Below are 14,068 nucleotides of genomic sequence, written 5' to 3'. Positions count from 1 at the left end.
CACAAATTAGGCAAGATGGACTTCGATTTGCCAGTAGTTTAGCTTACTGTTGTTCATATAAGTGATTTGAGGCCACTACAGCAAAGACCAGCAGTGTTTGCATGTAACAAAGAACCAATATGGAACCATAGAAACATTTTGGTTGGAAGATACCCTCAAGATCCATTAACCTAACACTGGCACTAAACCTGGTGCCTAAGAACCAAATCTATACTTCTGTAAAAACCTCCAAGGATGTTGACTCAACCACTTCGCTGGGCAGACTATTCCAGTGCTTCACAACCCTTTCCATGAAGAAATTTTTCCTAATATCCAATCTAACCCTCCCCTGGGGCAGGCTGAAGTCCTATCACTTGCTGCTTGGGAGAAGACACCAACACTCTCCATGCTACAGCTTCTTTCCAGGGACTTGGAGAGAGCGGTAAGGACTCTTCACCAGCTTTGTTGCCTTTCTCTGAACTCTCTCCAGCACTTTAATATCTATCTTGTAGAGAGCGGCCCAAAACTGAACACAGGATTCAAGGTGCAGCCTCACTGGTGCCAAGTACAGTGGGACAATGACTTCCCTAGTCCTTCTGGCCACACTATTCCCCCGATATAAGCCAGGATGCTGTTGGCCTTTTTGGCCACCTGGGCACACTCCTGCTCATGTTCAGCTGGCTGTTGATCAACACCCCTAGATCCTCTTCTGACAGGCAGCTTTCCAGCCATTCTTCCCTGAGCCTGTAGCGCTGCCTGGGGTTGTTGGGACGCAAGTGCAGGACCCAGCACTTGGCCTTGTTGAACCTCATATAATTTGACTCAGCCCAACAATCCACCTGGTACAGATCCCTCTGTAGAGCCTTTCTGCACACCAGCAGATCAACACACCCACCCAGTTGGTGTTGTCTGCACATTTACTGGATGGATTCCATCCCTGTGTCCAGGGATTATGTAACAAGAAATGCTTAATTCCACCAGTGCACCTGAGGGCCATAATACCTCATTTGTACAGCATCTGGCACATTCAGGACAGTAATACCAGGTGTGAACTCTGTCCAAAAGAGAGGCAGTGATGGTAGATTTTCGCCTTGGAAATAATATCAAAAATTTTCACAGCTCATCAGGAAAAAGATGAAAGTCCTACATGGGCTATGGAGTACTTTTTCAATTCATTTTCTTTTCCTTTTGTTTTTCTTTATGTACCAAATATAACAGATTATTTTACTCTGGAAATTAAATGAAAAAGAGTATGATGGTGATATTGTTAGCTGTTTTATAAAACTCATTTTTAAACTAACTTATTTTTCGTTATTTTTCTTACATCTGGTTTACATCAACTCTAGCTGAAGTGAAATGGAAAGGCATAGGTTCAGCTCTACTTTGTGATATTGCCACATTCCATGGTGACTTTTTAAGTTGTTTACTGGCTTTTGCCTCATTCACTGTACTCAGACAACTTGAAATTAAATGAAGAGAAACAACAAAAGACATACAAATTTACACATGGGTTAATTGTATTTTTTAAAGTTTATTTGCTTTGCATAGAGGAAATCTTTAACTTTTCTTGATTTATCAAGCACATAGAAACCTAAGGTAATTTTTTCACTTTGGATACATAATGACAAGAAGATATATTAAACTTCAGTGTGTAAAACCTGTATTTTATAGAGAGAGTTGAGGAAATATGAAGAATTTCAGCAACAGAGCTTGAGTGCATTGCAGGAACAGGAACCTTAGTTATCACTTCCACATAAAGCCACCAGGATCTTTTCATAATCCCCTTTGAGTTCATCCTGTCAATTTAAGCACAAAACCCCACAGTTGTTAGAATAACGGCCTCAAGTGAAATGAATTTCAGTAAGCATTCAATATACATGTCCAAACATGGAGCCTTCACCTGCATAAATTAATCACTTGATAATACATATGTGTTAGCCACAGACTGAGCTTGAACTGAGTACCCTCATTGAAATTATTCCTGTGACCTAGAAATAAACATACACATTTCCAGAGTGGAGCAGAGGTAGGCCAGGCAAGTCAAAATCCTGGGACGCCTCATTGCATAAATAGAAATGAGAAGCAGAGAAGATTTCTGTCCACTGAAGACCTTAAGGATTTCTTCTCTAGATAAAGTGAAAATGCCTTCCTTGGTCAGTGATGTCCAATGTTCATGAATATTAAACAATATACATCTTGTATCTAGGATTATCTCGAACACAGGGTAATGCTATGATGATATTTGATTCAGCATAGGATTGCTTGTTCAGCTCAGAAACAACATGCATGATACGCATTAAGTATGCATTGAAATTATTAAACACAGTGTTTTTCTCAAATTTGAATCTACTTTGCAGACACATACGAATTGTTTAGTGTAGCCAAGCTATGCCTCAAGGCATTTGGATGTAATAAACACTTTGGAATACGCTGAGGTGATGTGATTGCATATCAAATTACACATCACACACACTACTGGTGGAAGACTAAGAGTGATCTTTGGCACCTACCTGAAAAAGTAGCAGACAGCAATAAAAATTAAAGAGGTATTTTGATGTATGTGAGCAGTATGTTTCTTCTCTAAATGAGGTGTTTGTTTAGTTTTGTTTCATTTTTTATTGTTGCCCACTAGCTACCACAAAGCTGCTTTGCAAGTTTAGTTTCCTTCCAGTCCCTCACTGGCTTAAATTTTCTGGAAAATACTTTGGGTGTTCTGTCCCCTTTAAGAAGGAGGTTTTACTTAAGTCACCTGGAAAGCAGGCCTCATAACTCTCAGGTTAACAAGTTATTTACAGGATTACCTCAAATGTTAAAAGCCAATAGGGAGTTGCAACAACTATGTCCCACAGAGCTCTTAGTGTAGTCATGTCCACTCTCCTGCCAATGTACCTTATGTCTGTCCCAGCAAAAGAACTTCGGGATACTGTAGTTTCAGTTCAACTGTTGGCTTCTACTGTAAGATGATATTCTGAAACATGTACGAGCACTAAAACATTGGTGTAGCTTTCGTGGCAAAAACATTGCCTCAGAAAATGAATTAGTTCTACCAGCATGCGGATCATTGGACAAATGTGTTACTCAGCAACAATCAGTTACTCAGGATGACCTGGTGACTGAGAAACAGAAGAGATAACAAACCCCTACTGAACATCCCAAATAATTTGCTAGTCTTGCCTTTCATACGTCATCTGAGAGGAAACCTACCATAATGGCTTGGCAGAGAGAGATGCCATACATCTTCTTGTAATAGCCTTTGATCTCATTCATATCCACTTCATGGCGTGAAACCATGATTCTGATGAGGTCTTTGTGCCGTGTCCCAAAGCCCTGTGTAAATCGCAAGAAGAAAAAAAGAAAGAAAAAAAAAAAAGAAAAAAGGAAAAAAGAAAAAAAAGGTTATTTATTTGAAATATTAAAGCAAGCTTCTGTTTGTTAATGCATCAGACTTCATTGTGGGTGCACAGAGCTCAGACCTATTCCTTCTCTCAGAAGGAAGTCCTCTCATATCCCTCTTCTATTCTCCATGAGCACAATTCACTTCTGACAGACTACTTCCACCCCAGGATTTTCTTTCAAAGCATTAGGCTTCTACAAGGTTCATGTCCAGATCTGCAATTGCTTTCCTATTTAATTTTCACTAATATTTTTTTTTTGCTTTCATAAATAAGAGAAGTTCCAGTTAGCTTTCTGTCACTGTCTAGAGCAGGAGTAGTTACATTTATACAGTCTTAAAATTACATTCGCCTCTTGGAGGGCAACTGTGAGGCTGATGGGTACCCTGGTGAAAATGAATTTGACACCCCTTATCTAGGGGAAAAGATATATGTGTGGATGGACAGATGCCTTCCAGAATACACTATAACAAACAGACAGCTATTCCTATGGAAAGATACGCAGAGGTTTCAAAGGAAAAACAAAAAGAGAGAGAAGAACATACTGAAATTCCTTCTGTACTTGTGTTTTATTACCTAAAGGGCTTAGAGAGCTCTAGATAGCTTGCTATTTTTCAGCCTACAAGGCACCCCACATTTACAAAGAGAAGTTCTTTCTCTACCTTACCTTCATCGCCAAGTGGAGTTTTTCGGCAAAGAAAGCTGGCTTGCTTGTGGCACACTTCACTGTAATGAAACAATGAGATAAGGTTACACCTCTTATACGTGTAACGAGTAACAAAAAGCAAAGAATATCCTATTTATCTGCTTCTTTGTTCCCTGCCTTCAAAATATGGGAGAAGTAGCAGCTCCTTTCCTCTATCTATTCAGAAAGTAATTCAGTCAGGAGAGAATAATTACAAGACTGCATTCCCTAGTTTACTGCCACAAAATTAAGAAAGATGTTACAGTTCCCAAGAAGAAGAAAGTGAAATCAGAGCTGGAGGTTCTGATCTGATGTTCTATAAAGTAAGTTATACTAAGTTCTTGCCCTTGTGGTGTTTAGAGGCATCTGATGGGACCGATTCTTTAATCCAAAGTACCCCGATTCAATCCCTGGTCTACTGATAAGAGGGACTTAAGTGAGTGACTGCCTCACTTTAGCGTTCATGAGGTTGTTAACATGCTTCACATACACCTTTAGCACAAAACTTATAAGAATATATCTTGAACAAATTTGCAGAACAAAATTTGTTATATTTTTAAAAATCATATCCTCTAAATGTCTTTCAAAAACAAAATTTAGAGAAGAGTAGGTCTGCTTTTGTTTTTTTGAAGACGGGTTGAAAACTTTTGGATTTTCAATATGCATTGTGCTTCTTCTGAAAGCTCTTTTTGGCATATTGACTTCCTGTAAAGATCTTCCTATGTTGATGACATGTCTATTTTTAAAAGAACTCTCTGCATAACAGGGGAGGTATTTCTAGTCTTTCATTAACTTGAAATGACATTAGATAACTTGATAAAATCACTATGTTTAGACTAGACTTTCTGAAGTACTACTTAGCAAATTTCTCATTGAAGCACAGTAAGCCCAGAATGGTTTCTATCAGAGCAATTGTGATGGAAGTAAAAAATAGGTTTTCCTACAGTCAGTATATCTACTAGGTTACAATCTGCAGAACCACTTACCAAGGGCAGTCAGGCATTTCTCAATATCACCCTTCATCTCCATATCCACTACCGTGTTCATGTCATGCTTGCTGCATTTGGTGTACTTCTGAAAGACTAAATGAGGGAAGAAAACTCTGTGAGCAGTGATAAAAATACAGTGTTCTCTCTGCATTGCCTCTGCCTTATTCTGCCCTCACTGCTGCAGCAGTGCCCACAGATGACTGATCGTAGGCCACCTTTCTCATATTCTCTGGCCATCACTGTGTAAAGAACAATGTTACTGCATGGCCTGGGGGACTCAGCGTAAGGAATGGGACTTTGTTGGGGTGGTAGCATTGGTGTTCTCACTGGTAGGGACAGAGGTCGCCTAGTGACTCCGCTGGACCCTGTTACATTAGATGATAAACCCCTACCCAGGCCGAACTGGCTGAGGAGCAGGACCATATTGGGTAACATATAGAACCCCTGACACACTGATCCCTTGGCCTTGTGTTCACTAGCTCTGTGAGACTTCATCAAAACAGTTTTGTTAAAAACCTAAATGATACGGCTTATCACCAGTATGGAAAGAATAGCCAACTACACCCTTAGTAACCGTGTGTCCTGTTACAAAAAATTTACAGCAGAGTCATGTCTTGATAATCTGTATCTTCTCTGAGTTAATGAGCAGGCCACAATCAAAACACAATACCTGTGAAGCACAAAGTTTCATCCAACCTACCTCTTCGGAGATGTGGGTAACTTCTTGCAGTAAGAACAGTAACAAACACATTAATATCTGTCCCTTTCATTTTCTCTCCTGCTTCACACAAGGCCTGTCATAAAGAAATGAAAGTGGTAAATTTAACATCAGCACAGTGAAGCACGAACAGAAATACTGTACTTCTGTGGCTACCAGCTAAAGGTAGCCATTGCTTCTCAGTAATGAACACTAGCCTTTGATGGAGTCCATAACAAAATCCCACAGACCCTCAAACTAACTATAGCTCCATCAAGTAATACTTTAGTTGTGTCATAATTCTACCTAGACAGCACTATGCAGCTGCAAAACATACCTTTTGACTTTTACGACCCCCATCTAGGTCTCCTGGATAGATTACATTCTTGGATGAAGAAAATTTTCACATATTTTGGTATGCTTCCAGCCTGCGTGGTTGTTTAGAACTGGCAGGTTTTCTTTGGACAAACAAAACTACCTCTAATATTAACTGGACAATTGTGAAAGAGCAGCCTAAGCACCAAGCACTCCTTGTCTTTCCAGGAGGGAATTCATGGATAGTAAGAACCAAATCAGTCTCCTTCATTTTCCTCACCTCCTCAAACCTCTCTTGAAGTAACAATTGAAGAACTCCACAGAGCAGCAAAGAGGATTTGACAACACTCTCTCTCTACCAAGAGCAATAGAATTGAAATTTCGAGCTTAGGCAGAGTATTAATTTACTGAACTTTCATTTCTAGGGATGATGACAAAACTAAACTCCTTCTGTAGCAGGAATAAAAGCAGTATTGCTCAATGGCCTTTTCTTGGTCAGATTTAAAAAAAAAATTAGTTTTAAAGATAATCTACATTTGTATTGTAACAGTGATGTAAGATTTCACAGATGAAAACTCAGGAAAGACTGCTAAGTTTTACCAAGATTTCAACAAAAATAGTCATACTAATAGTGGAAGAAATAATGGAAAGATCAGTTGCTTATTTTAGAATTATTCAGAAAATACTGTGAGCACTACCTAATAATCTTGAAAGGTTCATCACTTTAAAACAATAGCTATGGTTACCATACCACAGAGGTTACGCTGGTCAAGGCATGGTAGCTTGTTCTGCCTATACTTGAGCACACACTAGCCTCTCAATTCAACCATACTTTACATAATCTAGAAGAGGTTTTGCAGAAAATTTTCTGGAGCTAGATATTAGGGTGAAAATTTCATTTTCTTCAGATATCAGAATTTACTTGAACATTGTAAAATACAGGGTGTTTAAAAAGATGAACACAATTTCAAAGCAAATAGATATCAAATCGAGGCCATCTTCTTGACACACCCTGTAGTGTCCCCTCAGAAAAGATTGCTACATAATGCATAAATCTCTGTTAGGTACAGAATGCACAAGATGCAGATAGGACATTTGCAGCCAGAGTTTGTAGTCTCAAGTAAGCTAGATGAAGAAGCTCTAAAGAGTGCCAAGTGTGATCTTACCCTGGCATCACATTCAGCAAGATGATCATTCACATGAGGATCTTCACATCGGTCAGCCTACATAAACAAATAAATTAAATTTAATTTGTTCTTACAATAGTCCAGTTCATCACAACCATCCAGTTCATCACAACTCGGCATTTTAGAGTTCCACCCTGGCATTGTCATACATAACTCAATACATAATTGCAGATAGATACAGTTATGTCAAAGATTCTGTGAATAAAGATGTATTTGTTAATCAAAGTTCACATTTCTAAGGTCATCAGCAACCTATTTCTGAAGTCCTACATTAAAAACCACAGGAAGTATTGCTTCTCATTGTGGAGTTTAGGGTTTGGAAGCTGTGATTTGCTGCCTGCTGGCAATTCAATAGACTCCTTTCTCGTTTTGAAAACAAAACCTGAAAATCAAAATGATGCACATGGATGTATCCAAAAATTATCCTCTGCACAGGTACAAGCTTCATAGACATGGACTCAAGAATCATGGAATCAAATTTTTATGGATTTTAAAAGGGTCATTTATTGGGCAGCTCCAGTGTTTAAACTCCTCTGATTTTGAACATAAATTCACACAAGACTTGTTTGCTCCTTGTTGCATTATATAACTACTAGAAACATATATTAACAGCAAGGCAAAAGACTTAATTCTGTAATTGGAAGCATTTCTTGTTTTTCTGTTTCTAGTCTATTGACATAGCATCAGCCCTGTTGTTTTTTCACGTTCTTAACAGTTACTACACACACACACACACAGGAGTCTTAAAAGCATAACTAATAAACACTAATAAACATCACTGGTTTTTGAATTGCATTTGAGATAAAATCTCATCATCGCTTGGTTAAGAAAAATAATATATGGTCTAAGACATGTAAATTAAAGATACTGCAAGGAAATATATATTACCTATACCCTTATCTACTGTGTGTCTTTCTCTAATATAGTTATGACAACGTTATTTTTTTATTATGGGCAACATCACTCAAAAACCTTAAGCACAGCATACCTTGGCTAGAGCAACCAAAGCCTTCTGAAAGTCTCCCGATGTGTCAGAGATAATGTCTTGTGTCAGGTCTCTCTTCAGCACTGAAATCAAAACAAAAAGAATTTGTGGTTTGTTTTAAAGTTATTAGCTAGGTTGACTAGATGATCATTAAAGGTCTCTTCCAACTGAAACTATTCTATGATTGTCTGATTTTTTCAGCTATTTCTTTATTGCCCTGTTAGATACGCCCACTAGCAATGCAGTTTTCTTACTTTCTCTCATTTAGCTGTGAGAGACAAGATAGATTTGTAATGAGTCCTTTAATCTCTCAGATGTGGTGTGAAATTGGAGGCTAAAGCCAAAATCTGCTGACAAGGTCCTTCTCTAAGGCCTTGTGGGTGGCATTATCTTGGGCTTTTGCTTGTGAAGCACAAATGAAGGTCTTGAAACTATTTCTGAGCCACTTGTCTTTAATTCTTCTGGCTGTTCTTACCAACACTGAACTTAAGCACAAGACTCTTCTGAAAAATCCAAGTATTATTTTGGGCTTCTGACTGAGACTATTTGAAAGGCAATCTCTTGGAAAAGTTAGCCCATCGTCTCAGAAAACACTATTTAAGTAGCCAACACAGACTTGTTGCAGGGAACTCAACACATATGAGAGATACCACATTCCGTACTAGTTATCTCTTCAAAGATTGTCCCACTTTACTTCACTGGTTGCTCCTACCATGAATGTCACCATTTTTTTTTTTTTTTCAACCAGAGATCAATCAAGGCTATTTTACTAGAGAAGAAAACCAGCTGGATTTTGTTTACATCCTAGAAAGCATCTAAATGCATGGCCCATTCCATGAGACACCTGCAGTTCTGGAGCTGATGATGTGTCTTTTCCTTCTGAATTGAGACCTATATAAGCCAGAAAAAAGTCAGTATGACCTCCATCCCCTGCAACTGTATCAAGATTACATGAAGCTTCACTCACAACCCAACTTGGTGCCTCAGCTTCTCATAAGGAGAAGTGGGGCTGTGACTGTAATGTGCCTGCTATAGAGTTATACCATTAATACTCCTTTCTTGCTCTGAATTACCTTCTTTGTAGTATCTGCTGGCTTCTCTGATCTCTTTGTTGTTTCTTGAGGCCAGAATCTCAATTAAGGTATCTTCATCAGTTCCAAGCCCCTGATAAACATGGTTGAATTTTTAGAAATGTTATTTTATACCACAAACGTAACATTTAGAAGATCAGAAATAAGATGAAAATCATGGACTTGGCTTTGAAGTCTCTGTGTGGAACAAGAAAGAAAAATGAAGAACATTGTGCTTCCATACATTATTGTGATGGCAGCTCTTTTTGGAATTAATTACATATCACATCTCATATCACTGGCACCCAAAAGAAGCACTAAACGGACCAACAGTGCACATCAAAGATATGAGCAAAAAGCTTACAAAGAAAAATATTCCTATTCTCTTTTTGTTTTCTTGAACGTAAATGTATGTTAACACTAGGACTTTCTACCATGGCATCTGCAAACAGTTTTCAGAAGGCAGAAAGAGTTCACTCTCAGAACAGAATACCGTTTGTAGCCAATCTCCTCCAAGCCTGAAATTAAGTGGAGATTGCTGGATATGGTTCTGAGAACCTGCATTAAGGGTATAGATCTATTTTACAAAAGAGTGTTCAAATGAAGACAAGACACAAGCTTTAAAGTCCAAGTCCAGTGTCCCTTACAGGTTCTGACATTATTTATGCTCTTCAGGAAAGTTTTTCACAGAAACTTTTGACTTACCTTCATAGAGGCTCTTAATTCTTCAGCATCAAACTGAGCAGGACTTTTGAGCAGAGCCACAACAACGTCTTCCAGGTGGCCTTTCAGAACTTGTTTCATGGCTTCTTCCAGATTCTGTGACAGGAAGCATAAGGAACAGACTAAGCTAGAGAGAAGGGTAAATACTGCTGTTCGGCTACAGTCCAAACATTGGGTCTGATCTCTGAGGAATCTTAATCTACATCATTCCTTTAGCTACTAGAAAGGATGATGAAGCCCTACTTGAAGTTTTTCATTTGTGCCCTTTGTGGTAGTCGAAGTGTCAGGGTTTTTCAGTAAGTACTCAGGAGAGTTTTCACACAGCCAGTTCAGCCACATTCTCTCATTTACACACCAGAAGAAGACTGCTTGTTTTTCAAGAGAAGGTATGACTATATTGCTGTTATGATTATGACTGAGTTGGTTATCTGGATACCATTTTAATTCACCCAGTTATTGGATAAAGGGTGCAGAATTTGTAGTGGAAACCATAGACATACTATCATATCCTCCTATTCAAATCTGCAAGTCCTGAAGTTAAGATTTGGGCTTTATTCTAATTTGACCTTAATTTAAGGTTTAAAAAAAAATGGGAAGAAAGAGAAAACTGAGAGCAATTTAGACCTTTTCCAGAAACATGCTAATTTCCAAGATTCTCGGCAGTTCCAAGGAGTAGCAGTTTTACCCCTCAGTGGTAGAACACTGCCCCCTGTACACCCATCCCCACATCATTGTGGGTATACTTGTGGAACAGAGTTTTCGTCCTACAACTTTCTGTCCTGTTTAATATTTTATCTGGACTTCAACAGTAAAGAGAGATGCCTCCAAATACCCTTCTCCATCTCTCTCTTTCTCCCAGCAGGCTGTCTCCCAGGTGGTAGTGAAATCTTGGCATTACCAGCCAAGTAGTGATTTAAAGGATCTCTAGGGCATTCAAAAAGATGGAAAGTCAGAACTTCAAAGACTGGTTTTATTTCCAAAGAGTGGCTGCTGTTTTCAAAGGCTCAGCACTGGCAATACAGCTGCAGGCTATTTATCATTCTGGCATGATTTTCACAAACTAGGGAAGGCAGAGGACTGTGATTTTTGGTTGTATGAAACCAAAGCTATAGGTGCCACCTGAGCCAGGAGCAACATTGATATTTTGGGTGCAAATTCAAGCTTGGCTTGAATATACTTTACCTTTCCTTTAGCCTCCTGATAGGCAGCTTTGATCTGCTGACGCTGAGCATTTGTTCTTTTAGTCACGATGTCAATGATGGTGGCTTCATCCACACCTATGAGTCACCAAACAACAACATGTCTAAGGCACTGCAATTATGATAGTGGTCTCTAGAGCATCCTTTAGCCAAATAATAATTTTTCCATGTTATTGTTTCCTTTATGTCATATTTGGATTTCTTGACACACTGAAGCTTAACCAAAGGAGAAAGCGTAATCACCTACTGACTTACAATTAGTGATTTAGCGAAGTAATCCAATAAATACATTCCCAGAGAACACAGAAATCTATGATTCTACGATTTCATATAGGAAGTCTTAAAGTGTTCTGAGTACAGTACTTACACTACAGAGGAACTGGAAAAAAAAAGTTAGAAGGCATACTCATTTAATCTCAGTACTTCAAACTGGAAAAGGTTTCAAAGTACAGGCAAGTGCCAAGTGAGAATTTCATTACAAGAGAGAAGCGCAATAGAAGCATATGCTGTATTATCAGCATATTCCCTGTCTCTTGCACGAATTTCATTCAAATCAAATAAAAACCTATTAGTATGGTATGTTATAGTATTGATTGATTCTCTAGAATCTCCTTCAACATATTCCAGAACTTTAAGATAGTATTAAGGTTTGACATTGTAATACAGCATCAGGATGTCAAAGAGTTGAGATTCTTTACCAAATGGCATAACTGAATTTATTGCCAAGCTCTGGAAAGCAGAGGCATCTCTCCTGCTTGCCATTGCCTCCCGCTCTGATATTTTATTCTGTACAATTCTTGAGTTTTCCTATGGAAAAGTCCTAATGTAGCAGGTTCAATAGTTACTCCTCTTACCCTGTACAGTCATAGCTTTCTCCAAAGCAGCAACATCAGCTGATGGATCAAAGTTAGGCTGTTGGGGTACTACAGGGACACATTGTATACATTTCTGCAGAGGGAAAAAAGGAAAAAAAAATAATAAGTGCCCATTCCAAAGAACAGTTTTGCGAAGAAGCACTTTCTAAGGCCTAAACAAACCATGTATTTGGGATTGCCTATTATAGGACTGTGAAGAAACACACACAGTTTTGTAACTGCAGAGAACTAAACAGGCTCAGTAATGGATATGCTTAGGATGTATTCCTTTCACACCTCTTACATTAAACAGAAAGTACTTCCTATATTGTTTTATGTCCCTTAAGACCTGTTTCTTAAAGTTGATTTCCATGGGAAAACACTCCTTAACTGTTGTGATAGGCAATTATATGCAAATTTTAAAAGCTCTACAACCACAATGAAATCCTACGGGCACTGCCAATGAAGTGTTATTAATTTCCTTGCTCCTCTTACGCAAATTGACTGTGCATCACATTAAGGGACTTCACAGTTGACTCATCTCTAAGGCTATAAGCACTTCTTGCATGCAAGGTCTTGGAGAAGAGTTCAAGTCTAATCCTATGAGGAAATGGAGAACTGTTACCCAACTTCTTTGAAACTTGGGACTTAAGCCACACTGTCTTCACAGGCATTATCTACTAGCTGCCTTTGGTGAACCTGTTCCTAGATGGGCGCTCCCTAGTCAACGCTTAAAGTGCTCTTGGAATTACTATGGATGATGAGCTCCACTACATGATAGATTACGTGGCTTGCCCCAAATCAACAACATGACAAATCAACTTACTGGTAAAGCCTATAACCCAATAGGATAACCTCACCAGTGCTATATGGTTACCATCTTTTACAGAAGCTATAAAAAGGCCCAAGATTCTTGCATGAAATACGTATCTAAAATTCTGCTTACTATGACATATGGTGAGATTTTTTAATTAAAAGAACATGAAGCAACCATCCAACCTAACAAACAAAAAGAAAATGAAAACCCCCAAAACATTACAAAAGAACCAAACCAAACAACAACCACCACAAAAAAAAACCCAAACCAATACCACAAAACTAAACAGTTAACACCAGAAAACAACCAAGCTCAAAATAAAACAAAATGTATGTGAAAGACCTTGTTCGGCTTATGCCTTTAAATCACCTCTAAGAGTATGTGAATAAGGCTCTCAAAAGATGATAATACTTACAATACAGTCCTGCTCCAGATTTTCCATGAACCATGCCTGTTTCAGAAATTCTGATACCACAGCCATGTTGACAGAGTTTCTGGGAAGAGACGCATCAAGTATCAAACCATTTTTCATCAAGTTACAAATGATTTCCACAATTTTGTTTCCATTTGGCAGGTGACGCAATGCTCCATAATTGCTTGCTCATCCCTAAACCATTAGCTACTTGCAGAAGTTGTAGATTAGACATAGACCAGCATGCAGATCCATCTATTTTCATCTAGTAAATAAATATATCATTTTAATCAAAGTCAAAGTAGGCAAGAGCTCTTGAGAGGGACTGAAGACCTTGGTCTACTTGAGTTGGCTTGGAAAGTTAAGAAACCACCCTACTTATAAAACTGTGATCTGCTTTATCAAAAGCTATGGCTAGTAAGAAATAAGAAGACTAGAATCTAGGAAGCCAGCCAGCCCCCTGACAGAGTAGAGGTCCTTCTCAACACTTTGACTTATGCCACTCTAAAGTGCAAATAGCTCATGTAAACAATACCTAGATCCAGGAGGGATAAATTCTGTCAAAATAATATTTTAATTTAGCATAATAAAGGACGGGAAACACTGATGGCTTTCTGCCCTATATTTTCTGTTTCTTTTGAGCTCAGGACAAAGCCTACAAACAGGGAAGTCAACAAATGTATGTACCTACAGAGTGGTGGAAACAGAAGATACTGCAGACAAGTGTGACACTTCTTTCTGCCTACTCCATATTGAATGCCTAT

The 14,068-nt window shown here is 38.5% G+C and overlaps 1 protein-coding gene across 1 annotated transcript; it reads right to left on the bottom strand.

Moving 5' to 3' along the window:
- Window positions 1-1,699: 1,699 nt before the first annotated feature.
- Window positions 1,700-13,373, bottom strand: LOC136002222 (annexin A1-like). Its single transcript, XM_065657092.1, has 12 exons — window positions 13,308-13,373; window positions 12,076-12,169; window positions 11,205-11,299; window positions 10,005-10,118; window positions 9,303-9,393; window positions 8,233-8,312; window positions 7,224-7,280; window positions 5,746-5,839; window positions 5,043-5,138; window positions 4,039-4,097; window positions 3,184-3,306; window positions 1,700-1,775 (listed from the first exon to the last, which is right to left on the bottom strand). Exons 1-12 carry the CDS (start codon window positions 13,371-13,373, stop codon window positions 1,716-1,718), a joined length of 1,029 nt encoding a protein of 342 aa, XP_065513164.1. The 3' UTR covers window positions 1,700-1,715.
- Between the last annotated feature and the right edge of the window lie 695 nt (window positions 13,374-14,068).

Source organism: Caloenas nicobarica, chromosome Z, assembly GCF_036013445.1.
Source record: "Caloenas nicobarica isolate bCalNic1 chromosome Z, bCalNic1.hap1, whole genome shotgun sequence".
In the NCBI taxonomy this organism is placed as follows: Eukaryota; Metazoa; Chordata; class Aves; order Columbiformes; family Columbidae; genus Caloenas; species Caloenas nicobarica.
Note: the sequence above shows the minus strand (reverse complement) of the source record. Positions and strands in the feature narration are given on the sequence as shown.